At 43.4% G+C, this 27617-nt stretch overlaps 1 protein-coding gene across 3 annotated transcripts in view; it reads right to left on the reverse strand.

Moving 5' to 3' along the window:
• The window catches only part of LOC106609629 (tetraspanin-11), a 30472-nt gene extending 4605 nt beyond the window's left edge, over window positions 1-25867 (reverse strand). Inside the window, exons 1-8 of one of the 3 annotated variants that reach the window (XM_045722244.1) lie at window positions 25739-25867; window positions 22873-22974; window positions 20795-20986; window positions 13317-13391; window positions 10802-10906; window positions 10127-10285; window positions 7992-8078; window positions 643-765 (exon numbers count right to left, since the gene is read on the reverse strand). In XM_045722244.1, coding sequence (XP_045578200.1) covers window positions 688-765; window positions 7992-8078; window positions 10127-10285; window positions 10802-10906; window positions 13317-13391; window positions 20795-20986; window positions 22873-22959 — 783 coding nt within the window. In that variant the 5' untranslated portion in view covers window positions 22960-22974; window positions 25739-25867 and the 3' untranslated portion in view covers window positions 643-687. The remainder of the gene's footprint in view (window positions 1-642; window positions 766-7991; window positions 8079-10126; window positions 10286-10801; window positions 10907-13316; window positions 13392-20794; window positions 20987-22872; window positions 22975-25738) is intronic. The other 2 variants (XM_045722243.1, XM_045722245.1) reach the window with 2 other exon arrangements.
• Window positions 25868-27617: the final 1750 nt, after the last annotated feature.

The raw sequence follows: 27617 nt of genomic DNA on the forward strand, positions 1-27617 counted from the left end.
GAATACATTTAGCGGTGTCCTCTTTCCATATTATTACCCAATTTCAGATGATAAATGTATTGTATGGGTTTCTTTCAAATCTGGTCAAGCACACCTGTCATTCGCGTTTATCTGTGGGCATTAATCTCATAGTGTAGTCTGTGGGAGCACTTCAGTGAACTGTTTGTTTTGCTCATGACCTCCTCGGATTGTGGATAATGTTGTCAAGCCCTTTCAGCCATGCAAAGGTCAAAGGTCAACATGCATGTGGAGGTCAGCCTGGTGTCCCTATTGGGGTGGGCGTCGCTCGGTGGTACCGAGAATAAAGCATAGGCCAGGCAATATAGCATGCATTATCTCTGATCAACTGTCTCTTTGTCTTCTTCACACACACACACACACACACACACACACACACACACACACACACACACACACACACACACACACACACACACACACACACACACACACACACACACACACACAGAGACACCCGCATGCACGCACTCGCGCACACACACACAGAGACACACACACGCACGAGTGCGCACACACACAAACATGCAGACAACACATATCTACACAAAAACACAAAAGACACAATCACAAAAATGAACACATAGACACACACAGAACACATTTCCCACAATGCCCTCCAACCTTGTCCCGTCCCCACTGAGTGTGACCAGACAGAGGCTTAGCCAATCACACGGCAGAGAAGTCCTCCTCCTCTTCTTTATACAGCAGATAGATAAAGCAGGCCGTCAACATGGCCCCGGCCAGCTATAGAGGTCACACACATACACACAGACATACGCACACACACACACAAAGAAATACACACACGTACAGACATACATAGACAAACACGTAAACACACACATGCATACACACAGGCATACATAGAGACACACACACACATACACACAGAGAGGTTAGTGACCTATATTAGACAAAGTATAGGGGGATACTGAAAGAGGATAGAGATTAGCGTAATTACAACCAAACTAAGGACAAAGGTACAGAGACTATTACTATTTCAGTTATTAAAGACAGAGAGGAACAGTTGACACAGAGACTATTACTATTTCAGTTATTAAAGACAAGAGAGGAACAGTTGACACAGAGACTATTACTATTTCAGTTATTAAAGACAGAGAGGAACAGTTGACACAGAGACTTACTATTTCAGTTATTAAAGACAGAGAGGAACAGTTGACACAGAGACTATTACTATTTCAGTTATTAAAGACAGAGAGGAACAGTTGACACAGAGACTATTACTATTTCAGTTATTAAAGACAGAGAGGAACAGTTGACACAGAGACTATTACTATTTCAGTTATTAAAGACAGAGAGGAACAGTTGACACAGAGACTATTACTATTTCAGTTATTAAAGACAAGAGAGGAACAGTTGACACAGAGACTATTACTATTTCAGTTATTAAAGACAGAGAGGAACAGTTGACACAGAGACTATTACTATTTCAGTTATTAAAGACAGAGAGGAACAGTTGACACAGAGACTATTACTATTTCAGTTATTAAAGACAGAGAGGAACAGTTGACACAGAGACTATTACTATTTCAGTTATTAAAGACAAGAGAGGAACAGTTGACACAGAGACAGTACACACAGAGACATCACTGACAGACTGTAACGCCCTGGCCATAGAGAGGGGTTTTTGTTCTTTATTTTGGTTAGGCCAGGGCGTTCTATGTTCATTTTTCTATGTTTGTGTATTTCTTTGTTTTGGGCCGTGTGTGGCTCCCAATTAGGCACAGCTGTAGTTCGTTGTTGCTGATTGGGAGTCACACATAAGGAGCCTGTTTTTCCTTTGGGTTTTGTGGGGGATTGTTTCTGGTTAGTGTTTTGCACCTGACAGGACTGTTTGGCTGTCGGTTTTCTTGTTTTGTTTTGTTTTGTGTAGTGTTCTTTAGTAAATTAAACTTCAATGATGAACACTAACTCCGCTGCGTATTGGTCCACTTTCTCAGACGATGACTTCTCTGTTTGGTCTGACGACGAAGACAACCGTTACACAGACTGACAGACTGACATTACTGACATACAATCAGACCTTCAAGCCCAATAGAGAAGAGCCCATTTAGATCAAAAGCTGGTCTAAATTAGTTTGGGAAAAGATGGGTGATTTGTCAATGGACCGCTAACACATATTAAGGACATAGCTACAGTAGTTATCTTACCCATGTATGCTTCATACAGTGAGGGAAAAAAGTATTTGATCCCCTGCTGATTTTGTACGTTTGCCCACTGACAAAGAAATGATCAGTCTATAATTTTAATGGTAGGTTTATTTGAACAGTGAGAGACAGAATAACAACAAAAAAATCCAGAAAAACGCATGCCAAAAATGTTATAAATTGATTTGCATTTTAATGAGGGAAATAAGCATTTGACCCCCTCTCAATCAGAAAGATTTCTGGCTCCCAGGTGTCTTTTATACAGGTAACGAGCTGAGATTAGGAGCACACTCTTAACTTTTTAGTGACGGGGCAGTATTCGGAAATTCAGATGAATGACGTGCCCAAATTAAACTGCCTGCTACTCGGGCCCAGAAGGTAGGATAAGCATATTATTATTAGATTTGGATAGAAAACACTATGAAGTTTCTAAAACTGTTTGAATGATGTCTGTGTGTATAACAGAACTCATATGGCAGGCAAAAACCTGGGAAAAATCCAACCAGGAAGTGTGGAAATCTGAGGTTTGTAGTTTTTCAAGTGATTCCCTATCCAGTATACAGTGTCTGTGGGGTCATTTTGCACTTCCTAAGGCTTCCACTTGATGTCAACAGTCTTTAGAACATTGTTTCATGCTTCTACTGGGAATGGGGAGAGAATAAGAGGTCCTGGAGTCAGATGACTAAGAAAATGACATGAGCTCAGTGGCGCGCGCTCCCGTAAGAGTTAGCTGTGTTCCTTTTCTTTTTTGAAGACAAAGGAATCGTCCGGTTGGAATATTATGGAAGATTTATGATAAAAACATCCTAAAAATTGATTCTATACATCGTTTGACATGTTTCTACGAACTGTAATATAACTTTTTTGACTTTTTATCTGAACTTAACTGCGCGAGCACAGTGCATTTGGAGTACTCTACCGAACGTGCGAACAAAAAGGAGGTATTTGGACATATATATGGACTTTATCGAAACAAATGAACATTTATTGGGGAACTGGGATTCCTGGGAGTGCATTCCGATGAAGATCATCAAAGGTAAGTGAATATTTATAATGTTATTTCTGAGTTTTGTTGACTCCACAAAATGGCGGGTTTGGTTTCGTCTCTGAGCGCTGTACTCAGATTATTGCAAAGTGTGCTTTCGCTGTAAAGTTTTTTGGATATCTGACACAGCGGTTGCATTAAGGAGAAGTGTATCTATAATTCTTTGAATAACAGTTTAATATTTTATCAACGTTTATGATGAGTATTTCTGTAAATTGATGTGCTCATTCACCGGAAGTTTTGGGAGGCAAAACATTTCTGAACATTACACGCCAATGTAAAATTGGGTTTTTGGATATAAATATGAACTTTATCGAGCAAAACATACATGTATTGTGTAACATGGAGTCCTATGAGTGCCATCTGATGAAGATCATCAAAGGTTAGTGATTCATTTCAGCTGTATTTCTGGTTTTTGTGACGCCTCTCCTTGCTTGGAAAATGGCTGTGTGGTTTTTCTTGTCTAGGTGCTGTCCAAACATAATCTAATGCTATGCTTTCACCGTAAAGCCTTTTTGAAATCGGACAATGTGGTTGGATTAACGAGAAGTTTGTCTTTAAAATGGTGTAAAATAGTAGTTTGTTTGAGAAATTTGAATTATGAGATTTTTGTTGTTTTGAATTTGGCGCCCTGCTATTTCACTGGCTGTTGAATTGTGCGTCCCACATTTCCCAGAGAGGTTAAAGGGAGTGCTCCTAATCTCAGTTTGTTACCTGTATAAAAGACACCTGTCCACAGAAGCAATCAATCAATCAATCAATCAGATTCCAAACTCTCCACCATGGCCAAGACCAAAGAGCTCTCCAAGGATGTCAGGGACAAGATTGTAGACCTACACAAGGCTGGCATGGGCTACAAGACCATCGCCAAGCAGCTTGGTGAGAAGGTGACAACAGTTGGTGCCATTATTTGCAAATGGAAGAAACACAGAAGAACTGTCAATCTCCCTCGGGCTGGGGCTCCATGCAAGATCTCACCTCGTGGAGTTGCAATGATCATGAGAACGGTGACGAATCAGCCCAGAATGACACGGGAGGATCTTGTCAATGATCTCTAGGCAGCTGGGACCATAGTCACCAAGAAAACAATTGGTAACACACTACGCCGTGAAGGACTGAAATCCTGCAGCGCCCACAAGGTCCCCCTGCTCAAGAAAGCACATATACATGCCCGTCTGAAGTTTGCCAATGAACATCTGAATGATTCAGAGGACAACTGGGTGAAAGTGTTGTGGTCAGATGAAACCAAAATGGAGCTCTTTGGCATCAACTCAACTCGCCGTGTTTGGAGGAGGAGGAATGCTGCCTATGACCCCAAGAACACCATCCCCACCGTCAAACATGGAGGTGGAAACATTATGCTTTAGGGGTGTTTTTCTGCTAAGGGGACAACTTCACCGCATCAAAGGTACAATGGACGGGGCCATGTACCGTCAAATCTTGGGTGAGAACCTCCTTCCCTCAGCCAGGGCATTGAAAATTGGTCGTGGATGGGTATTCCAGCATGACAATGACCCAAAACACACGGCCAAGGCAACAAAGAAGTGGCTCAAGAAGAAGCACATTAAGGGGTGGCCTAGCCAGTCTCCAGACCTTAATCCCTTAGAAAATCTGTGGAGGGAGCTGAAGGTTCGAGTTGCCAAACGTCAGCCTCGAAACCTTAATGACTTGGAGAAGATCTGCAAAGAGGAGTGGGACAAAATCCCTCCTGAGATGTGTGCAAACCTGGTGGCCAACGACAAGAAACATCTGACCTCTGTGATTGCCAACAAGGGTTTTGCCACCAAGTACTAAGTCATGTTTTGCAGAGGGGTCAAATACTTATTTCCCTCATTAAAATGCAAATCAATTCATAACATTTTTGACATGCGTTTTTCTGGATTTTTTTGTTGTTATTCTGTCTCTCACTGTTCAAATAAACCTACCATTAAAATTATAGACTGATCATTTCTTTGTCAGTGGGCAAACGTACAAAATCAGCAGCGGATCAAATACTTTTTTCCCTCACTGTATATGTGTGTGGAAAAATGTCAGCATATTATTTGGGAATATATTGTCTAATAGGGGGAGGGTCTTTGGGCTAATAAAACATTTGTTTTTCTTAGGAACCCCGAATTCCCATGTCGACAGTCTCCACAGTGACAAGATCACATGACTCCTCTGTGGAATTCCAAGAGAAAAGCTATGGGAACACTGAGAAGAGTGGCAACTCTGGTTGGTTGGAAGGAGTAGCCAAGATGGAGCCAGTACTGTATGTTCAGGTTTGGTCTAAGCTATGGTTGGGCCGATATATGATTAAATCTAATATCATAATATTTGACAATGACGATATATCGTGAAGTGCAAGACTATACTTTATCTGAAATGTACAAATCAAAACTGTGCAGTTTTATCAGTTAGGCTGTATCAAAATGTTAAATAAAATCTAAATTAATTAACAAAGCCTTGTTTTCTCGCCATACAAAGATAATTTATGGAGAATATGACAATAATATTGTAAATAAGCAAAGAAATGGCACAGTCTGGTATTATTAACAGAGTGAAGTGGTGCCACAGCTAGATTGGAGATGTCCTGCTCCTGACTGCAAAACATCTAGCCTGGTCCCAGATGTGTTGATGCCGTATTGTGTGCTGTATATAACTGACTGATGTAGCATGACGAGAGTTGGCTAGAGAGCACAAACTAAATCTGAGATTTGGCTACTAAACATCACCGGACTGCAATAAGAAACCTTTCAACCCGAGCATCACATCCCAAGCTTGACGAAAACACCAATCTATGAACAACGTTGGTTGAACAGTAAACCATTTTCAGGAGATCGATCCATGCTGGGGGATGGAGATTCCAGTCCAGTCCCTGTGGAGTTTATTTGCAGAGAGCAGATCGATGGTGGAGAGCAGCTGCCCCATCCAAGAGTTATAACAAAGCATGCTGAGAGAGAAAGGTATACAGTTTCCTGTCCATGGCCCCATCTCAACGTATCTTTCCTTGATTCTTTACATCCTATCTCCTCACTTCCTCTTCAAAACACACTGGTCTGAGGGGAGGGACCTTTTTCTTCCGATACTGCTGAGAAGGGTTAGGGTTATATCGATCAGAAACGTTACGATACTGCTGAGAAGGGTTAGGGTTATATCGATCAGAAACGTTACTATACTGCTTAGAAGGGTTAGGGTTATATCGATCAGAAACGTTACTATACTGCTGAGAAGGGTTAGGGTTATATCGATCAGAAACGTTACTATACTGCTGAGAAGGGTTAGGGTTACATCGATCAGAAACGTTACGATACTGCTGAGAAGGGATAGGGTTATATCGATCAGAAACGTTACTAACACTGCTGAGAAGGGTTAGGGTTATATCGATCAGAAACGTTACTATACTGCTGAGAAGGGTTAGGGTTATATCGATCAGAAACGTTACGATACTGCTGAGAAGGGTTAGGGTTATATCGATCAGAAACGTTACGATACTGCTGAGAAGGGTTAGGGTTATATCGATCAGAAACGTTACTATACTGCTGAGAAGGGTTAGGGTTATATCGATCAGAAACGTTACTATACTGCTGAGAAGGGTTAGGGTTATATCGATCAGAAACGTTACGATACTGCTGAGAAAGGTTAGGGTTATATCGATCAGAAACGTTACGATACTGCTGAGAAGGGTTAGGGTTATATCGATCAGAAACGTTACGATACTGTAAACGACATGAGTTTCAAATATGGAAATGTGAAGTGCACATTTGGACTCACAGGTGTGTTGTTTGCTTGTATGACATCAAAGCGGTATTTATTATAATCCTCAACGTCTCATCTTTCAGAACACATCGACTCCTCTCGATTCACAGCATTTCCCTCACTCAGACAATAACAAATGTGCAAACGTAGCCCAATTAGCGGGAGGGACGGGGGCATCTTCTTGTCGCGAGCAGTGCTCAAGTTAACGGCTGTCAGTCAAAACCCATACAGAGCTGTGAAGCAGAGACCCTGAGCTCTGAAGTCAGGTATAGCATGTTACTGTACAGCCACTTCATTCCAATTCAGGCGCTTATCAATGACAAAATCTGCCATTTTGAAGCCGTATACGGGATGACAGGGGCTGTGAGTGGATTGGGCTATGAGCTTGGTCCATCTGAGGCCGCAGCAAATCAAATCCCAGAATGTGAATGGGATCAGATTACAGCTGAGAGGATATAGGGGGGTAATAGAGTGCATTGAAAGGTTGTCTGACCGGTAAAAGGAGTTACTGGATGCATCTTTGAGGTAATAGGAAGATTATAGCCAGATTGATGTTTATTTGTACAAAAAATTGGAAAGCCTTTTATCATGTGGATATATTTTGAGACTGATATAAAAATATATATATATTTCCTTAAGCAATCGTCTCACCTCTTAACCCGTTACTCTACTAAGAGGAACAAGCAAAGTTTACCTTGCCTTCTCTCTCCCTTTCTGTTCACAATCTCTATTGCGCTTGTCCCCAACTATCCATCTAGATACTAGCTAGCATTGAAGACATTTCAACAGTAAGGCTACCAATATCCATAGTAGCAGATTATATCCACTATTATCACTATATTATATTGATATCCATGACATCGGTGATACCCCAAATCCCCCAAAAACAAAATGATAGTTTGTGATAGTCTGATAGTGAAAGCTTGTGTCTGTGGTGAGGTGCTACCACAGTACTGAAATATAATAAGGCCTCATCATTTCCTGTTAATAAAGCCACTGGTCAGTGTTGGGGGATCGACCTGTAGACAGGCCACTCCTATCCCTACAGCTCCAATGATCAGCAGGTGGTCAGCCAGGAACTGCTCCAGCTTGGTGATGCAGCCACCCTGTGGGGCAAAGGTTACAGGTCAGGGGTCAAATCACTTCCCACACACACACACAAGTACGCACATGTATGATGCACAAGCACACAGGGATGAACACACACACACATACATGCACAGACACACCTGATTGATGTAGTCAGTGTCTATCATATGTGGATCAATCCAATGCTTCTAAATCGTTGAGGGGGTGTGAACAAGGAGAATTGGAATTGATCCTTGAGGGGGTGTGAACAAGGAGAATTGAATTGGGCTATGCTCTTCATTTACCAGAGTATATTTATCAACCCTACCCTCTCCAGCTCTTTCTATGTCTGTCTCCAAATTGCTGCGGCAATTGTGTGTGTGTGTGTGTGTGTGTGTGTGTGTGGTACAGAGTTACACTGCAGAGAACAAACTACAGTAAGATAAAGGACTTGGGCAGTGTAAGACTATTTTAAAATAATACACAACACAGAGGACTAAAGGTCAAGAGGGAATTAACGATGAATGGAAATAGTGTTTTTTTCTGTAATAGGGAATTAATGATCAATGTGTCAGAGACATGGGAGGAATTTGTCAATACATTGAGCCTGAAATAGGAGACTTGTTATTTGGCCATTGGCCCAGTTTATTTGCAAGGAATTCTAATTGGTCAACCCCAGGCTAGGGTTGGGTTATAAATTACATCCTGTCCCTTTGTTCTGTGGAGAGAATCACCGAGGACAGGGAATAATGAACATCTACCTCTCAGCATAACATCTATGATTTTTCCTCTTTGAATAAACCTATTTTTCTCCCCCTGATTTGCTTTGGGGTCTGTGTTATTGAAGAGTAACATCAACTTCTAACAGGCAGCCTGAGAGAAGTAGAGAGAACAGTGGGATGAATTAGGTCTCTCTCAGGAGGCTCCTTCTCTGACCACACACACACACACACACACACACACACACACACACACGTCACTCAGATGTGGGTAGAGGGGGCATTGAGGAGCCATGGCTGGATGGAGTGAACGTAAACATCCATGGGCAGTCACCTCCGTACATCCAGTGTCATACTGTTTTACCAAAGAGCTTTGACTGAGTAGGTTGTTTCAAGCCATGTTGTGAGTCACAGTTCTGAGGACATTTTTTTTAAACATCTCAGCTTCCTAGACAAGTGAAAACACATTGACGAGCACATTTTCAACCCAAGTGTTTTCCGAGTGTGTGGGGAGCTGTCAACCACAGCGGACTCCCTAAATGCACAGTAAATATTTCAGTTCCACCCATATAAACTTTGTTAAATTATAAAGAGATTTTATCAATTTTTCACTCCTCTGAACTGGAGTGACACTGACAAGTGGAGGAACCAAGGAGCGAGACGTGTGTGTGCGTGTGTGTGTGTGTGTGTGTGTGTGTGTGTGTGTGTGTGTGTGTGTGTGTGTGTGTGTGTGTGTGTGTGTGTGTGTGTGTGTGTGTGCGAAAGAGAGAAACAAGCACAGACTTCTCCAGCTTGTCACAGATAAAAGCGAAAGTAGCATCTCAAATATTTTATTAAATATTCTCAGAGCGCTTACGCTATCATCCCTTACTGATATTCTGTCAAGTAGAGAAAAGTTGTTGGCAAAAGTGACTTTCCAAACCAGAGTATTTGACTGTTTCAGTTTCATAGACAGAATATGAAAGGAGACAGTCGAGCTCTGTGGGACATATCATCTGTCTGTCCCCATTTCAGACATTACAAATCATTCGATGCCCAATACAACCTTCTGGTCCTGAAATATTGATCAATTGTTCCATGTCGAGATCCATTTATATTTTTTGAAAGATTTATTTGAAGGAATATTTTAGGATGAAACTTGAATTGTATTGATCCATTAAATATGAACAAATGGTTAGATCTGAAATCATGATGGACAGTTCCATTCCACTGACAGTGCTGGGCTCTGCTGTCATCGCTATGAAATAGAAAGACAACATAACACATTTCTACTGTGGAAATGTCCAGTTATGACCACTTAAAGTCTGCTGTAACCCATTTGGCACATATTTGCTGTTGAAAGATGATTTTCCAACAGTCCCACCCACCTCAGTCTTGTAGATGTTGGAGGGGTGGTCTCTGCGGCCACAGAGGGTGGTGATGGTCTTACAGCAGCTGTCCGGGACCACCCTGCCCTCCGACACCGCCGAGGTCATGTACACACTATGCAGCCAATCAAACGAGTTGTTGCTGCCACAGCACTTGAACTGACCAACAGAAGAAGAGTGGGATTGTGTTTATCATTAGATACACTTAGTTGATGTCTGAAAACCATCGCATCTAATTCTAATCAATCAACAAAATAATGAAGAGGCAGAAAAAACACATCACAAAAAACCTTTGTAAACCAAGTAGTCATAACTACGTATTACAGACTGCATTGACATCTTTGCATCATACTGTACCCATATAGTGGACGTGACCTCGCATATGATTAACATTGAACCTCACATGCTTCAAGGTGAACAGGGATGATTGTGTGTGTGTGTGTGTGTGTGTGTGTGTGTGTGTGTGTGTGTGTGTGTGTGTGTGTGTGTGTGTGTGTGTGTGTGTGTGTGTGTGTGTGTGTGTGTGTGTGTGTGTGTGTGTGTGTGTCCTACAGCAGCTTTATCAGTTGAGTGTAACAACTATGTGCCATAACTAATGTGAACCAGCTTTACCACTGGCGCTCCTGTCCCTTCAAGAAAAACTAAGCAAAGGCTAATGGGAGATTGAGTCCTTACGTCCTGCTGTAGTCTGTCCACGGCCAGGGTGATGGCCTCTTTCCCTGGCTGGGCGTAGTTCTCTGTCATGGTCTCATTCAGGTGCTGCTTCAGCTCCTCACTGAGCTAGGGGAGGGAGGGAGGTAGGGAGGGAGGGAGGGAGGGAGGGAGGGAGGGAGGGAGGGGGGAGAGGTAGGGAGGAGGAAGGAAGGAAGGAAGGAAGGAAGGAAGGAAGGAAGGAAGGAAGGAAGGAAGGAAGGAAGGAAGGAAGGAAGGAAGGAAGGAAGGAAGGAAGGAAGGAAGGAAGGAAGGGGGAGAGGTAGGGAGGGAAACAGAGAGGGAAGTGTCATAACGTATCCCTCTTTGGGTATAGCGTGCCTTCCCCCTCTCTCTCTCTCACCTACACCCAGGCTGCTGTTATCTCAGGTCGTAAATTCCTTTGTGGACTCTCTTCCTCATGGCCAGACAGTATAGAGAGAGAGAACGTTTCACAGGAGGACAAAGGAACCTCTTCTCCAGCATAGAACTTGAGAGCTGAACAATGTACATGTTTTGGAGAAGGTGTACACGGTCGGGGAAGAATCCAGATACGACTGGTCCATTTCGTTTAATGTTTGTGAAACTCATGAGAGACAATACAGCCACATTAACATAACTCTGTTTATACAAGAGTCTCAGTTATGAGACTTGCATCTAATTGTTGTATAAAATAAATGAGTAAAGACGAAACTATTTGTGAAATTATGTAATGTGATTTTAAACTGTTTAATGAAAGGGAACTGAATTTCCTTTAAAGTTAACCATGAGCACAGACATTAATCTGGCATCATGGGACAGCCTTTTTCTGCTCTTCTGAATATAGCCCCCACCTGGAGAATCCTCTGCAGACCAGCTTACCTCGATAACCGAGAGGGCTAAGGTTTGAGTCGAGACCAGTACCTCATCACAGAGGAAGTTAAGGTTTGAGTAGATTGCTGAATCTTTTAACCATACCACGTGGTTAAATTCTGAGACTATTGATCCGACAGAATAAGAGCTACTCTTTGATACTAATTACTAGTCTGCAGCTAGAAATTATATACCTGTGAATGCGAGGACCGACAACCACCGAAACATCTATTCTACAACAACATTGCTGAATGTTACTCTGATCTATCCATTCTAACCACGGCAGAGAGAGAGCAGACAAACTCTCGAACAGAAACAAACTTTCCAACAGAGATCGCGATGTCACACTGAGCGTAAATATATATATTGATTGCAATTATTCCCGAATGAGTGAGCATTCATGTGCAAAGGATTAGCATTTAAATTGTTATAATTATCAACTTTGTAGTGTCTTTTATCTTTCGTGCCCTTTTCAGTCCCTTTGTCTACCAAGCCGCGATACCGGTTTATCCCTCTAGGGAAACTCCGCTATCATTTCCTTATAACTATATCTACTGTTTGTTTGTTTAGTCATTTCTGTGATTATTTAGTTAGTAAATAAATTATTTAAGACAATTGATGTATGGATGATTCATAGTGAAGACTGGGTTCGTGCAGATAACCAACAATTTATGAAGTTTGGAATGAGACTAACGTGAGGTAAAGAATAATTCATTAATTAGAAGACTAATTGATCAGATATTAAAATATCGGAAAGTTATATTAGGAAAATTATAACTTTGTAATCTGAATATTTTTCTTGGTTCCCCGACTTCCTAGTTAATTACATTTACATGATTAAGTTAGTTTAATCACATAATAATTACAAAGAATTTATTTGCTAAAAATAAGTCTTCGGTTTAATGATGCCAAAGACACGACAGAGGGGAGATGGACAGAGGGACAGCGAGGAAGGGGGTAGACAAGGAGAGAGAGAGAGAGAGAGAGAGAGAGAGAGAGAGAGAGAACACCTCAGTTAGAGTAAAAGAGGAGAGTGAAGTGGGGTTGCCTTGCTTGTGTGAGACTTTATGTTTAGATTTATCTGAAACTCAACTCAACTCCAGTGAATAAGATCTCCCCTCACCAGGATATTGAGTCTACCATTTACTTCTGATTATACTGAAAGACAGACAGATGTGTGAGATTAGGATGATCTTAGGGTTCAGGGTTGAGCTCTGTCTGGAGATCAGGGCTCAGGGTTGAGTTCTGTCTGGAGATCAGGGTTCAGGGTTGAGGTCAGTCTGGAGATCAGGGCTCAGGATTGAGGTCAGTCTGGAGATCAGGGCTCAGGGTTGAGGTCAGTCTGGAGATCAGGGTTCGGGGTTGAGGTCAGTCTGGAGATCAGGGTTCGGGGTTGAGGTCAGTCTGGAGATCAGGGCTCCAGATACATGGTCTTTACACAGGTATCATACACACACCAGGTAAGCATGCACACGCACACACATGGCTGCTCAAATGCAATGGAGATGCAGTCCCAGAACTGCACTCCAGACTCAATGAATAGATCAGTATTTAAAAATAAAACAAATACGTGGGGGGGGAAGAGGGAGGAAGGGAGGGATGGGTACACAAGAGGATAAAAGATGAAGGTGGAGAAGTAGTCACTCACCCTCTGGTAATACACGTAGGCCAGGACTCCTGCCACCAGCTCTATGAGAAAGATCAACAACAGACAGCAGAAATACTGGAGAGACAGAGAGAGAGAGACAGACAGAGAGAGAGAGATCAGTCTTAACACAGTTCAGTTCAACACTTACAGGCAAAACTCTCTCTTGAATATAAGACATAATGCTGCATTAACTGCATGTCTCTGTTTAGAACAGTCTCACTTAACATCTTAACCAACACTCACTCTTAGACTCCTACCAAAAATCACTCAGTTATTGTGACAATGCAGATATAAAACGTTCCATCAAGTGTCTTTGTATTGTCACGCACCTGCATTCCCAAAGCTGACAGAGAGAATGAAAAAAGACCAGAGGAATAGAGAGCAATGTGACAGACTGTGCAGAATGAGGAGAAATGAATTAGGGGTGTGAGATGTCTGTCAAATTTCTCCTAGCAGAGAAAGAGAAGGGGGAATAGGGAGAGAACAGAGTGTAGAGGGAGGGGGATACGTTTAATATTTGAGAGAGAGAGAGAGAGAGAGAGAGAGAGAGAGAGAGAGCGAGAGAGAAAAAGAAAAGCGAGAGGTTTTGATTTCCGCTGCAGACAGCTAAATGTACTGAGAACTAAGAGAGACATAAAACACCTCTATCTCCTGAGGGAACAACAATGAACAGAACACAACAAAGCCTGCAAAACCTCCAAACCAGTCCTCAGTATAAAAAAAACAGCAACACCTCCAAACTAATAGTAAAAAACTATGCAACACCTCCAAACTAATAGTAAAAAAACACTGCAACACCTCCAAACTAATACTCAGTAAAAAAAACCTGCAACACCTCCAAACTAATACTCAGTAAAAAACCCTGCATCACCTCCAAACTAATACTCAGTAAAAAAACCTGCAACACCTCCAAACTAATAGTAAAAAACTATGCAACACCTCCAAACTAATAGTAAAAAACACTGCAACACCTCCAAACTAATAGTAAAAAACACTGCAACACCTCCAAACTAATACTCAGTAAAGAATCCTGCAACACCTCCAAACTAATACTCAGTAAAAAAAACTGCAACACCTCCAAACCAGGACTCAGTAAAAAACCTGCAACACCTCCAAACTAATAGTAAAAAACCCTACAACACCTCCAAACTAGTACTCAGTAAAAAAACCTGCAACACCTCCAAACTAATAGTAAAAAACTATGCAACACCTCCAAACTAATAGTAAAAAACTATGCAACACCTCCAAACTAATAGTAAAAAACCCTGCAAAACCTCCAAACCAGTCCTCAGTAAAAAAAAAACTGCAACACCTCCAAACCAGGACTCAGTAAAAAACCTGCAACACCTCCAAACTAATAGTAAAAAACCTTGCAACACCTCCAAACTAATACTCAGTAAAAAACCTGCAACACCTCCAAACTAATAGTAAAAAACCTTGCAACACCTCCAAACTAATACTCAGTAAAAAACCTTGCAACACCTCCAAACTAATACTCAGTAAAAAAACCTGCAACCACTCCAAACTAATAGTAAAAAACCTTGCAACACCTCCAAACTAATACTCTGTAAAAAAAAAAATGCAACACCTCCAGACCTGTACTCAGTAAAAAACCCTGCAACACCTCTAAACTAATAGTAAAAAACCCTGCGACACCTCCAAACTAATAGTAAAAAACCCTGCAACACCTCCAAACTAATAGTAAAAAACCCTGCAACACCTCTAAACTAGTACTCAGTAAAACAATATAACACCTCCAAACCAGTACATTCAGTACTTAGTTCAGTGGAGCAACAATAACACCAGAAAACAACAGCAATATTGACAGAATCATAAAGCTTTGATCCAGGGATTAGCTACTGTATGATTATGTTGATATAGAGCTGAAATCCAGGCTTCATGGGAGACAAAATACGGGTAAGACTTTCTTTGAGTCACTTCTGGATAATGAATAATAATACTAATAACACATGGTATTTAAACTGCCTTTCAATAATGAGTTCTAAATGATGCACTGAAGGCATACATGCATTAATATTCACTCATATGGATCATCAGCCATTATGAATGAATCAAGTGTTATAATGCATTGTACCACCAATGTCCATCCAACACATTCCTAAAAGGAGCTATGAGCTGGTATGGATTTTTTTCGAGCAATGCTTATAAAGTCTATGTTACGGGGTGATATAACTAAGGTGCTATAAATGAATCTTCTGTGGATGTTTCATAGATATCGTTACCACACATAGAAAAACACTTTGTTAAAACGCAACCATCATTAGTATGCTACTGGAGAAGAGGAGAGGACATCACACAAGTCTCAGTGGCCTAATTAGCACCTTATTAGCCAATTAGTCTGGAAGATATCAATATGTGTATTTAAATCGATGAGAAATGGGGGTGGCTTGGGGGTAGGCGGTTCCAACCAACCATTATCTGCTGTGTAAAATCTTCTTCTGTATCATTGTGATATAACACTATTTCGATTTAACAGCAGAGTATGTAAATGGTGAGTATGTTTCGCCCACACACACACACACACACACACACACACACACACACACACACACACACACACACACACACACACACACACACACACACACACAACACACACACACACACACACATACACACAAAGCAACAATGGACTAACAAGACTGGTGGTTGAGCTTTTTAGAGAGCTATACACACACGCACATTCATGCACATTCACACACACACACACAAACACACACACTAAATACACACACACAATTAATCAACCAAAAACTAAATGAAGCAACAAACACACACTCCCACACGTACACACACACACACACACACACCAGGGCTAATTAGGCACACCTGTCGTAGAGGCGGGACACAAAGCGTTTGGCGTGCAGCGTGGCGCTCAAGGCTATCACGGGGAGACAGATGCTCATTCCCAGCCTGCCGCTGCTGTGACGCGTGGAGGCGAGGAAAAACAAAGCTATGCCAAAACCATTGTTTGTCACACACACACACACACAGCTGTAGAGGAGCCTTCATTTAGGAGACCATAGTCTATAACAGAGTTAAAGCAGCCATTCCCTCTTTACCTTGCCCTCTAACAGGCTACACACACACATGCAGCCGCATAGCCACACGCACAAGCACACACATCATCATCATCAACAAACACAGTGTGTGTGTGGTAATGCCAGAATATTGGTTATGGCAGATGGAGGAAGGTGGGAGGTGTATTATTACACACCACACTAAAGCTAATTCCTAACAGCCATTGTTGATTGGTAATAACATTGCATTATATTGTGTTCTACACAAACACACACACAGCCGTCGTAGTGAGTAGACCAAAATGCAGCGGGTATGTGAATGCTCATAATAACTTTTATTGAAGACAACGGAAAAACAAGAAAACTAAAAACAGCTAAACAGTTTCGCAGGCTACACACACAGCAGTGCAAAAACAACTTCCCACAAAAGACAGGTGGAAAAAGGGCTACCTAAGTATGGCTCCCAATCAGCAACAACGATGTACAGCTGTTCCTGATTGAGAGCCATACCAGGCCAACACAAAGAAATACACAACATAGAAAAAACATAGAAATACAAAACATAGAATACCCAAAAACCCCCGACAACACAAAACAAACACACCCCTGCCACGCCCTGACCAAACTACAATAACAAAGAACCCCTTATACTGGTCAGGACGTGACAGACACATCTCTCTTTCATACAACCCCACAGCCATAGTGATCTGATGAACACCAACTCTTCACTCAAGCCTCTCCTTTAAACAACCACTCACTCTAACCCCACAACCAAAACACACCCTTCACCAGTGGTGGTAAAAGTACTCAATTCTCATTTAGTAAAAGTAAAGATATCTTAATAGAAAATGAGTCAAGTAAAAGTGAAAGTCACCCAGTAAAATACTACTTGAGTAAAAGTCTAAAAGTATTTGGTTTTAAACATGCTTAAGTATCAAAAGTAAATGTAATTGATCAAATGTACTTAAGTATCAAAAGTAAAATGATAAATCATTTCAAATTCCTTACATTACGCAAACCAGACAGCACCATCTTTCTTGTTTTTTTTAAATTTACGGATAGCCAGGGGCACACTCCAACACTCAGACACAATTTACAAATGAAGCATGTGTGTTTAGTGAGTCCTGTCACGTCCTGACCAGCAGAGGGCGTATTGCTTAGTCTTGGTCAGGATGTGGCAGGTGGTTTGTGTTTGTTAAATGTTGTGTTGGTGATTGGGACTTCCAATTGAAGGCAGGTGTGTATAGTTGCCTTTGATTGGAAGTCCTATATAGGTGTGTGTGTTTTTCTTTGGGGTTGTGGGGAATTGATTTTGCACTGCGTTTTGTATAGCCTGCAAGACTGTCCATGTCGTGAGTACTGTCTAGTGTTGTTTTTCAAGTGGATGCCTTACATGTTTTGTCAGTAATAAACATGAGTGTCCACAATCCCGCTGCGCCTTGGTCCTTCTCTCTCCCATGCGACATATTCGCCGAAGAGTACGACATTTTCTGTGACAGAATTCCCCACCAAACCAGGACCAAGCAGCGGAAGAAGTCTGGCGAGGACTGGGGAACACGACGGGTAAGGGAGACCGAGAGGCACCCCCAAGATTTTTTTAGGGGGGGGCACAAGCGCTGTTTGACGGGGCAAGACTGGAGTGCCAGTCAACAGTCACCAGAGCTGCCCGCCAGTCAAGAGTCGCCAGAGCTGCCCGCCAGTCGTAAGTCGCCAGAGCTGCCCGCCAGTCGTAAGTCGCCAGAGCTGCCCGCCAGTCGTAAGTCGCCAGAGCTGCCCGCCAGTCGTAAGAGCTGCCCGCCAGTCGTACGTCGCCAGAGCTGCCCGCCAGTCGTACGTCGCCAGAGCTGCCCGCCAGTCGTACGTCGCCAGAGCTGCCCGCCAGTCGTACGTCGCCAGAGCCGCCCGCCAGTCAGGAGTCGCCAGAGCCGCCCGCCAGTCAGGAGTCGCCAGAGCCGCCCGCCAGTCAGGAGTCGCCAGAGCCGCCCGCCAGTCAGGAGTCGCCAGAGCCGCCCGCCAGTCAGGAGTCGCCAGAGCCGCCCGCCAGTCAGGAGTCGCCAGAGCCGCCCGCCAGTCAGGAGTCGCTAGAGCCGCCCGCCAGTCAGGAGCCGCCAGAGCCGCCCGCTAGTCAGAAGCTGCCAGAGTGGCCCGACTGCCCGGAACTGCCAGAGTGGCCCGACTGCCCGGAACTGCCAGAGTGGCCCGACTGCCCGGAACTGCCAGAGTGGCCCGACTGCCCGGAACTGCCAGAGTGGCCCGACTGCCCGGAACTGCCAGAGTGGCCCGACTGCCCGGAACTGCCAGAGTGGCCCGACTGCCCGGAACTGCCAGAGTGGCCCGACTGCCCGGAACTGCCAGAGTGGCCCGACTGCCCGGAACTGCCAGAGTGGCCCGACTGCCCGGAACTGCCAGAGTGGCCCGACTGCCCGGATCAGCCAGAGTGGCCCGACTGCCCGGATCAGCCAGAGTGGCCCGACTGCCCGGATCAGCCAGAGTGGCCCGACTGCCCGGATCAGCCAGAGTGGCCCGCCTGTTCGGGGCTGCCAGAGTGGCCCATCAGTCAGGATCAGCCCGAGTGGCCCTCCTGTCCTCCGGCCCAGCCCGAGTGGCCCTCCTGTCCTCCGGCCCAGCCCGAGTGGCCCTCCGGTCCTCCGGTCCTCCGGCCCAGCCCGAGTGGCCCTCCTGTCCTCCGGCCCAGCCCGAGTGGTCCGTCTGCCAGGGTCAGCCCGAGTGGCACGTCAGCTAGCGGCGCCACCGAAGTGGGCGACGCCAAAGGTGGAACGAAGTCCAGGTCCTGCACCTGAGCCACCTCCAGGATAGGTGGGTTGGGGAGGGAGGGTGTAGCACAGTGCCGTCGGTGACGGCAGCCACCCTCCCTTCCCTCCCTTATTGTTTAGGGGTTATTGTTTGTTGGTTTTGTTGGGGTATTGGGGATTTTCTTGCGTTTCTTTTTTTTAGGTGCATCCCGGGGTCTGCACCTTGAGGGGGGGTACTGTCACGTCCTGACCAGCAGAGGGCGTATTGCTTAGTCTTGGTCAGGATGTGGCAGGTGGTTTGTGTTTGTTAAATGTTGTGTTGGTGATTGGGACTTCCAATTGAAGGCAGGTGTGTATAGTTGCCTTTGATTGGAAGTCCTATATAGGTGTGTGTGTTTTTCTTTGGGGTTGTGGGGAATTGATTTTGCACTGCGTTTTGTATAGCCTGCAAGACTGTCCATGTCGTGAGTACTGTCTAGTGTTGTTTTTCAAGTGGATGCCTTACATGTTTTGTCAGTAATAAACATGAGTGTCCACAATCCCGCTGCGCCTTGGTCCTTCTCTCTCCCATGCGACATATTCGCCGAAGAGTACGACATTTTCTGTGACAGAGTCCGCCAGATCAGAGGCAGTAGGATGACCAGGGATGTTCTCTTGATACGTGTGTGAATTGGACCATTTTCCTGTCCTGCTAAGCATTTAAAAGTACTTTTGGGTGTCAGGGAAAATGCATGGGGTAAAAAGTACATTATTTGATTTTGGAATGTAGTGGAGTAAAAGTTGTCAAAAATATAAATAGTACAGTACAGATACCCCAAAAACTACTTAAGTAGTACTTTAAAGTATTTTTACTTAAGTACTTTATACCACTGCCCTCCACCACCCAAAGCCCCCTCTCCCCCCTCCATTTGTTTCATGTATGACTACTAATGCCTGACTATAACCAATCCTGCTGCAGTCGCAGAGTTAGTGGCCCACCTCCGGCCTGCTCCTCTCCTGCCTGGCCTGTCTCTTTAAAACAATGAGGACAGTATTGTCAGCTCATTTGTCAGCTCCCAGCGTACACACACACACACACACACACACACACACACACACACAGAGATACACACGCGCACACAGACACACACGCGCGCACACACGCATAAGAGAAAGACACAAGTGGAGCTGTGAGAGCAGGGGTGCAGGGAAGGAGCGTCAGGTACAGGGACGTTTCAAAGGAAACCGGTATCTGGGGTAAAGGAAAGTACATACAATGTACCCAAAAGTGATGAGTGCAACCAAGGTGAGTTGGAATTGGGACAAGCTAAACGGATGTTCTAAATGAATATTCCCTTAGGGAGAACAGAGTGCAGATAGCTCCATTCTCCTTGTTTCATTGTGTTCTCTCATTTTACCAGTCACCTGTAGCTACAGTATATAACCAGCCCCTTTCTTATGCAAACACCAACAGTGCCATTAAAGAGATATCTCACACGAACTACAGCATTAGTTAGTATCTTATCCTGAAAGTTATCTATGAGCCATACACTACTTTCAATATAATGCATCTAACTAATGTTGTAATGTGTGCAATCTATCCCTTTAATCAACATAAACATTCAGAAGACCAAGGGGCCTTTCAGAGACATCCAGAAAGCCTGGGGCCTAGAGTAGTCACCCTGCCCAGGGAGGGCTCCCTCACCGTGGACAGGCAGCTCCTCTGCTCCCTGATGACGGCGCAGCAGCCCAGGAAGCCCGTGACCATGACCAGGGCCCCGGCCAGGATGAGGATGTAGGCGGACACGGTGAAGGTGCTGGAGGCCAGCAGGCTCAGGTAGTCACTCTTGTCTATCAGGGTCCAGATGCCCACGCCCATCACCGCCGCTCCACCAACCTGAGGAGAGAGACAGGTTGATGTCATGTGTTCCCACATGTTTGTTTTGGCTTTAAATGTTTCATGCCAATTTCATTGAATTCAATTGAATTTGAGAAGGAGAGAGAGTAGGAAAGGTGACAGGAGGGGTGTGAGGGGGGAGAGAGAATGAGGAGGGGGAGAGTGTTGGCGTGTCACCAAGTGAGTCAGAGAGGGAAAGGGAAGACAAACAAAGACAAAGAGAGGGGGAAAGAGAGATAGAAAAACAAAGAGAGGGAGAAAGAGAGATAGAAAAACAAAGAGGAGGATGACAGAGAGAGAGAACGCAGTGTCAATAAAGTGAGTCAGAGAGGAAGGGGATATACACAAAAACAGTGAGAGAAAGAAAGAGAGAAAGAGAGAGAAAGGAAGAGAAAAAGAAAGAGAGAAAGAGAGAGAAAAAGGAAGAGAAAAAGAAAAAGAGAAAGAGAGAGAGAAAGGAAGAGAGCAGAGTGACAAAAAAGGAGAGCGAGCCAAACAGAGCCAGAGTGGAGTGATTCGTTTCCATAAACAATGGTGGCCACATCAGAGGGGTGACGTGGCGATGCCCTTAATCTGTTTTCCCCATCTCTGTCATCTATGTCACACCCGGACGTGCAGGAAATCCCAGGGAGAGTCACGCCTATTCAGCCTCCCATCCCTTTCCTCCTCCTCTACACGCCAAGTCCCAACTCCCAAACAACAAACACTGCTGCTACAGATGTAGGATGTAAATTTGATCACCCTTTTGCAGAACTTTCCAGCAATGCAGGAAATGTCAAACTTGTAGCGTATTTTAGGTTTAAAAAGGCTTCTGATGTTTGTAATTTCCACTGGAAATGTATCAACCCCTATAAAAATGTCCATTAATTATTATTCACATAATAACTCACATTTCCTGTTGCTGCAGGATTATTCGATTATTTTCCTGCTGTAGCAAACTGGCTCAAATTCAGATCTGACATCTATAGTGCTAAAACACCATGCCAGGGGAAAAAGTGATAGTTTAAAGGAATGGGCAACTCCGGAGTATTAGTATGTAGTATCATTGGGTGCAGAGTTACAATATAGAGGAACAGACAGGCTGGGGCTGTGGCCGTTGGGGAAAGTGGGAGGTATTACTGTTATGCAATGTGGGGTTTGAAGGGAAGTCGTTAGGTTAGTGTGAAATGTAAAGCGAGAGATATAAAAGAGAACCCGTTTGAATCTGATCCCTTACTTTGTAGACAGAGAACGACTGTTTTCAGGCCCAAGGGCCCAGCAGAACATAGCTTTAATAGTTAACTGTATTATTAAACATTAAACGTACACCAGCTGCCAGGGACCAGGTTTGATCCACAGCACCTCGGTCCAACACCGACAGGCCATAAATATTACAGTACACTGGGCCAAGTCCATTTCTTAGCGCTCCTAAATTTAATCCGCCACTCCATTTCTCTGTCATGTTTTTTCTCTCCCTCTGTGTCTCTTTTTCCTCACTCTGTAACTCTTTCCCTCTCTTTCCTCACTGTAACTCTCTCTCTGATTCTCCTTCTCTCTTGGCTAAGAAAGAGCAACACAAGAAGTCACACAAGAAGTCTAACTAGCTTCCTTTGATGTAAAACCTGTCAAATATCGTTCTTCCCTATGCATGCCTTCGCGAACGTTAACCCAATTCACTCTCTCCCTGAGTCCCCTCTTAAATAAATCAACTATGAACCTGTCACTGGAAGAAAAGTATTGTTTCTGTGTACTAGAGGTTTAATACAGCCTGATCCCAGATCTGTTTTGTGCTGTAAAGCCAACTCACTTGGTCTTTCCCAACACAAAAAGATCTTATCGGGTTAGCTTACTGAGCTAGCTTACCGAGCTAGTTTACCAGGCCAGTTTACCAGGCTAGTGCTACTCACCCAGAAGAGGACGTTAAAGACGAAGAGGAGGTACTTGAGGCAGACAGTCATCCAGTTATCCTGGTCGTCTTTGTACATGGCCGACATCTCCCCTCCACAGCTCTGGACAGACAGGGTACAAAACTTAAACTGGCAGTTCTGAATCTGAAGTACTTGACTGTTCTCATAACAGTCAACAGGGCTGAAAAGTACTTGACTGTTCTCATAACAGTCAGCAGTGTTGAAAACAGGGTAGAAACCCCAACCAGCAGGTCTCACAGACTTTCTGTTCTCACAAGATTCTCCAATGTTTGAAGAATATTATAAAAACAGGGTACAAAAAATCTAACCAGGAGTTCTGAGGACTTGACAATTCACATAGCATTTCAAATGGCTGAGAAACGGTCTAACAACATAGAAAATGCTAACCGGTAATTCTAATGCAAATTAAGACATAAAATGTGGGGACATTTTGAGGACAATAACACATCACACAAGGCATGACATGAGCAGGAACAATAACCCAAATCACATATCCACCAGCAGTCAGTCAAACTGTTGTTGGTTACTTCCTCCCTTCTGCACGATAACTAGCAACTATAGCACACCAGACAAGGGACATTGATTATCCTCACACTCTGTGAACACCCTGTGAAGAGGCGTTGGTGTTATAACAAAAGCCAGGCCGCCAAAACAAAGGTATTTGTGGAGACATGCACACACACACGCACACACACACCCACACACACACACATTCCAATTAAATAGAGGGAGAAAGATGCTGCCTAGCCTCTGAAGGCCTTTGATTGACACATCGCCATGACAGTATCACTGGACAGCATCACTGGACAGCATCACTGGACAGCGTAATCTAATATGACATGACTATCCACTTCTTCATTTCTCAGACCTGTCAATCATAGGGCTGAGCTACTAACAAGAGTCAATTATTCCTGTAAGACTGTCTTTATAGTATAGTTATGGCATTTTCATCAACTCATTTCATTAAGGTTTATGTCCAAAGCATTGCATAGAATGGATCTAGTCACTGACACACACTGTGTAAGAGTCAGTACTTCTAGATGCTGCTAACCTCACATATCCAATAACAGCAACAGGTAAATAAATCATTCACACCAGTGGACTTGACTAGAAATACATAAATCATTCATAATACACACACTTGCAGCACTTTAAATAAAAGGAGATGTTAGTGAGCACTTAGGCCTGCCACATTGATCTGCCAATCAGCAGACAGCAACGAATGCCACTGCAAGCCTTTGGAGACTTCTCTCAGTTCTAGCTCAAGCTAATATCACTGTGTGTGTGTGTGTGTGTGTGTGTGTGTGTGTGTGTGTGTGTGTGTGTGTGTGTGTGTGTGTGTGTGTGTGTGTGTGTGTGTGTGTGTGTGTGTCCATCCTCCCATAAGAAATTATGGCAAGCTGCTAATTATAGATTAGCCACATTGATACCTAGGAGAAGTTTAGCTCATGCCATTACAGCCCAACTATAAACATTGCAGTAACACATCTGCAAATATGGCTTTGTCTGTAAACCCTAAACTGCATCAAAACTGTTTCGTTTTCTTGGTATCTGTATCTTTAATTGTGCTGATATGTGTTTATAGGCTACTGTTGCAACACCTAAAGCTCCCTTGGGAAAAATTATTTCATTATTGTATTCTATTTTACACTGTTTGTTTTCTATATTCTACTCTTTTCTGTATTCATTCTATTCTACTCTTGGGGAAAATACAGTGATTCGAATCAATTACATTTATATTCTACTGTTTGTTTTCTATATTCTACTCTTTTCTGTATTCATTCTATTTGACTCTTGGGGAAAATACAGTGATTCGAATCTAAGACATTTATATTCTACTGTTTGTATTCTATACTCATGCTCTACTCAGCTCTTGTCCTATTCTATTCTATTCTTTGTGAAGTTGCTGGCTCAAACGTTATTCAGCACAATGGGTGTACTGTGTGTACTGTTCCTTCAAACCAGTGGCTTTGGGCTATAGGGAGTTCCAGTACACAGGGAATGGGTTGAACTGTCTGAACATGCATTATCAAAGAGCACAAGCTCTGAAATGTGACTTGCAGGCTACCGGTATGTCATTCACTGGTTGAAAACAAACGAGCTGAAAGTTTTGTCCTCGGACTAACAAATCAGTTACTGTGTAACTTTGATGGGACAGACAAGAAACAAAAACAGAACATTCTAGAATATGCTTTGGACAGAATGTTTTACAAGTAGGCTACCTATGCAACCAGCCAGGCCAGCCGGCCAGCAAGATGTAGCTTGTAATATATCAACGATATACATGCACTCACATTTAGGCTACCTCACGCTGTGTGAGCATATGTGATGGATGTGTGTTTACGGGCACTTGCGGCAATCTATGTACAGCCAGAAGGCAGGCAGGATCCGTCGATTTTCCCCCGCATAAAACATCCATCAAGAGATGAGTGCTTGATAAGCTTCATATCAGAGAAGGGATCCTCACCGTCAATATGAAAATCTAAATTGCCATAGATCCTCACGTTTGTCTATATCTACGCAGCGTCCATTTCGCTCGCTGATCAGTGGAATAGGCTGGACGTTGGTTTGCAGACTCACTTTTAACGTTCTGACTGTCTACAAAACCGAATAAGGAAACCGCTGCCTATGCACTAGACAATATTTTCAAAACATAAAAAATATGATTTCATTTTTCATTTCCCAAAATCTTTTGCTACATTTGGAGGCCATGGATACTGAGCAGGCTTCCCTAACAAAACACCGCACACTGGATGCACCTGCATTGAGCTGCGTGTAGCAGACAGAGTTCACGAAATTGCTTATATTTGCATGCATCTCAATTTAGGAAAGTAGCCGTAATTACCTCACTCACCAAATGCACGGCTTGCTTCTGAGGATAAACGGACGAATAGCCGTCTCGTTATTGTAGCATAGGCTATGTGATGATACAATCAAGCTTGATGCTTCCCTAGCGTCCAGTCCGTGGGGAAGAATGAGGGGTCATTATGGGGTGAAAAGGAAATGAATGAAACTACCCGCCCCCATTGATTTGGATAGTATTTAAGCCGCAGTGCTACTGTTACAGCGCATTGGCCTACAGGCCTATACAATGTAACAGGCGGTAATTACATTGTTTTTGTGTGTTTATTCACACAAGTACAAGTCTAGTAAGTTTGTTACATATTGTCTTGTTTTGAGTCTTGTTTGTTGATGATATCAATCCAATTAATCACGTGCACCCGGTAGATGAGGTTTATGGGGTTTTAAAAATACACATTCTGGGAAAATAATGTTATTTACCCAAGCAAAGTGTGGACTGATGCAAATCATTTCATTTGACACCTCATGCGGTTAGGGCATATTTTAGAGACTGGTATGGGGTAATTTGAGGTTTCAAAAACACTTCACGTCATCCATTCTGATCAAGTGGTCAACAAGGAGGCGCGGGCGGTTCTATCAACAACAGCTCCCTCTTCATTATGCAGAGTAGTCTGCCTGCTGATGAAGTGGACGGCTCTCCGAACCCCACAGGCTAAGGTTAATTTGGTATTTCAACAGAGAGCAGAACATCATTGATTTGACTGGCGTGGTCAATTATTTTAAGAATGCTGAAAGTGAAAATGAGTTTGGGTCACACAATGAATACAAAGATGACGGCGAAAAACAAATGCGCTACTGGGAGGTAACCGCAGTATGATTGGAAATAATGGTGTTTTTCTGCAGGGGGAGTTCAGGATGAAGCAAACATCCTCAAGCGCAAATTACCATTCCTAGGCCTCAGCATGGCTATGGGGTTCTACATGACAATTACAGGGCACATGGAATATGTTGTGGTTTGGGAGAAAGTGCCACATAAGATTATAATTCAGGTGTGTATGTGAGGGAAATAGTTTGGGTGAGAGACCTCCAGTTGAATAGCTAGGATAATTGGGAAATAATTGACCAAATGTCATAGTGGCAGATTTGTAAGCCTTTAATCTTTCCCAAATATGAATTGATTGAAAAACAATAGAGAGGGCCTATCATAATTGTTTATGACTACAAGCCTATTGATCCTAGACTGGTTCCAGATCTGTCTGTGATGTCTTGTAAACGCTGGGTTGGAATGTTGGAATGGGAATGGAATGACAGCACAAACAGATCTGGATTCTGGAACCAGGTTATATTTATCCTCTCTTGCTCAGCTCTACATTTTTTTTCAATGTTATGTTCTCCCCAGTTTTTCACATAAGTTGTCTTCAGATTGCTTCCTTTCTAACAAACAGGATGACTATTGTGTATTCCCCTCTAACCTCATCTCAGTAACCCAATAATCCCCACAGCCCATTAGGAATTGATGGAGTGCCACCAAGAAAGGATGTGTGGATGTTACCTGCTACAGCAACATCAGTCTCCCCAAACTCCATTACAGAAGGGGATGTTATGATCCATCATGGATTCTGTGTTTCACTGAGCTAATGGGCAGAAGTCACAAACACAGCAGCTGTTTATGAGAGGGAGATCATCACAGCTCTGAATTTGAAGCCAATTTTAATCACACCCTGGAGACTGAAAATAAACTCGGAGCCAACTCAAATGTGAGAGAAATAAACAGCGTAAGTATACTTCCTTCTCTCAGAACTCAACTAATTTATATTCCTTGGCAGCACCTGTCTGTCCCTTCCCATTCCACCGTCATTAGTTTATCGCCCATCGTTTGTAGCCCGCTAAGCTCTTTAATGCCTTGTCTCGCATGAGGGGCT

Source organism: Salmo salar, chromosome ssa07 (assembly GCF_905237065.1).
Source record: "Salmo salar chromosome ssa07, Ssal_v3.1, whole genome shotgun sequence".
In the NCBI taxonomy this organism is placed as follows: domain Eukaryota; kingdom Metazoa; phylum Chordata; class Actinopteri; order Salmoniformes; family Salmonidae; genus Salmo; species Salmo salar.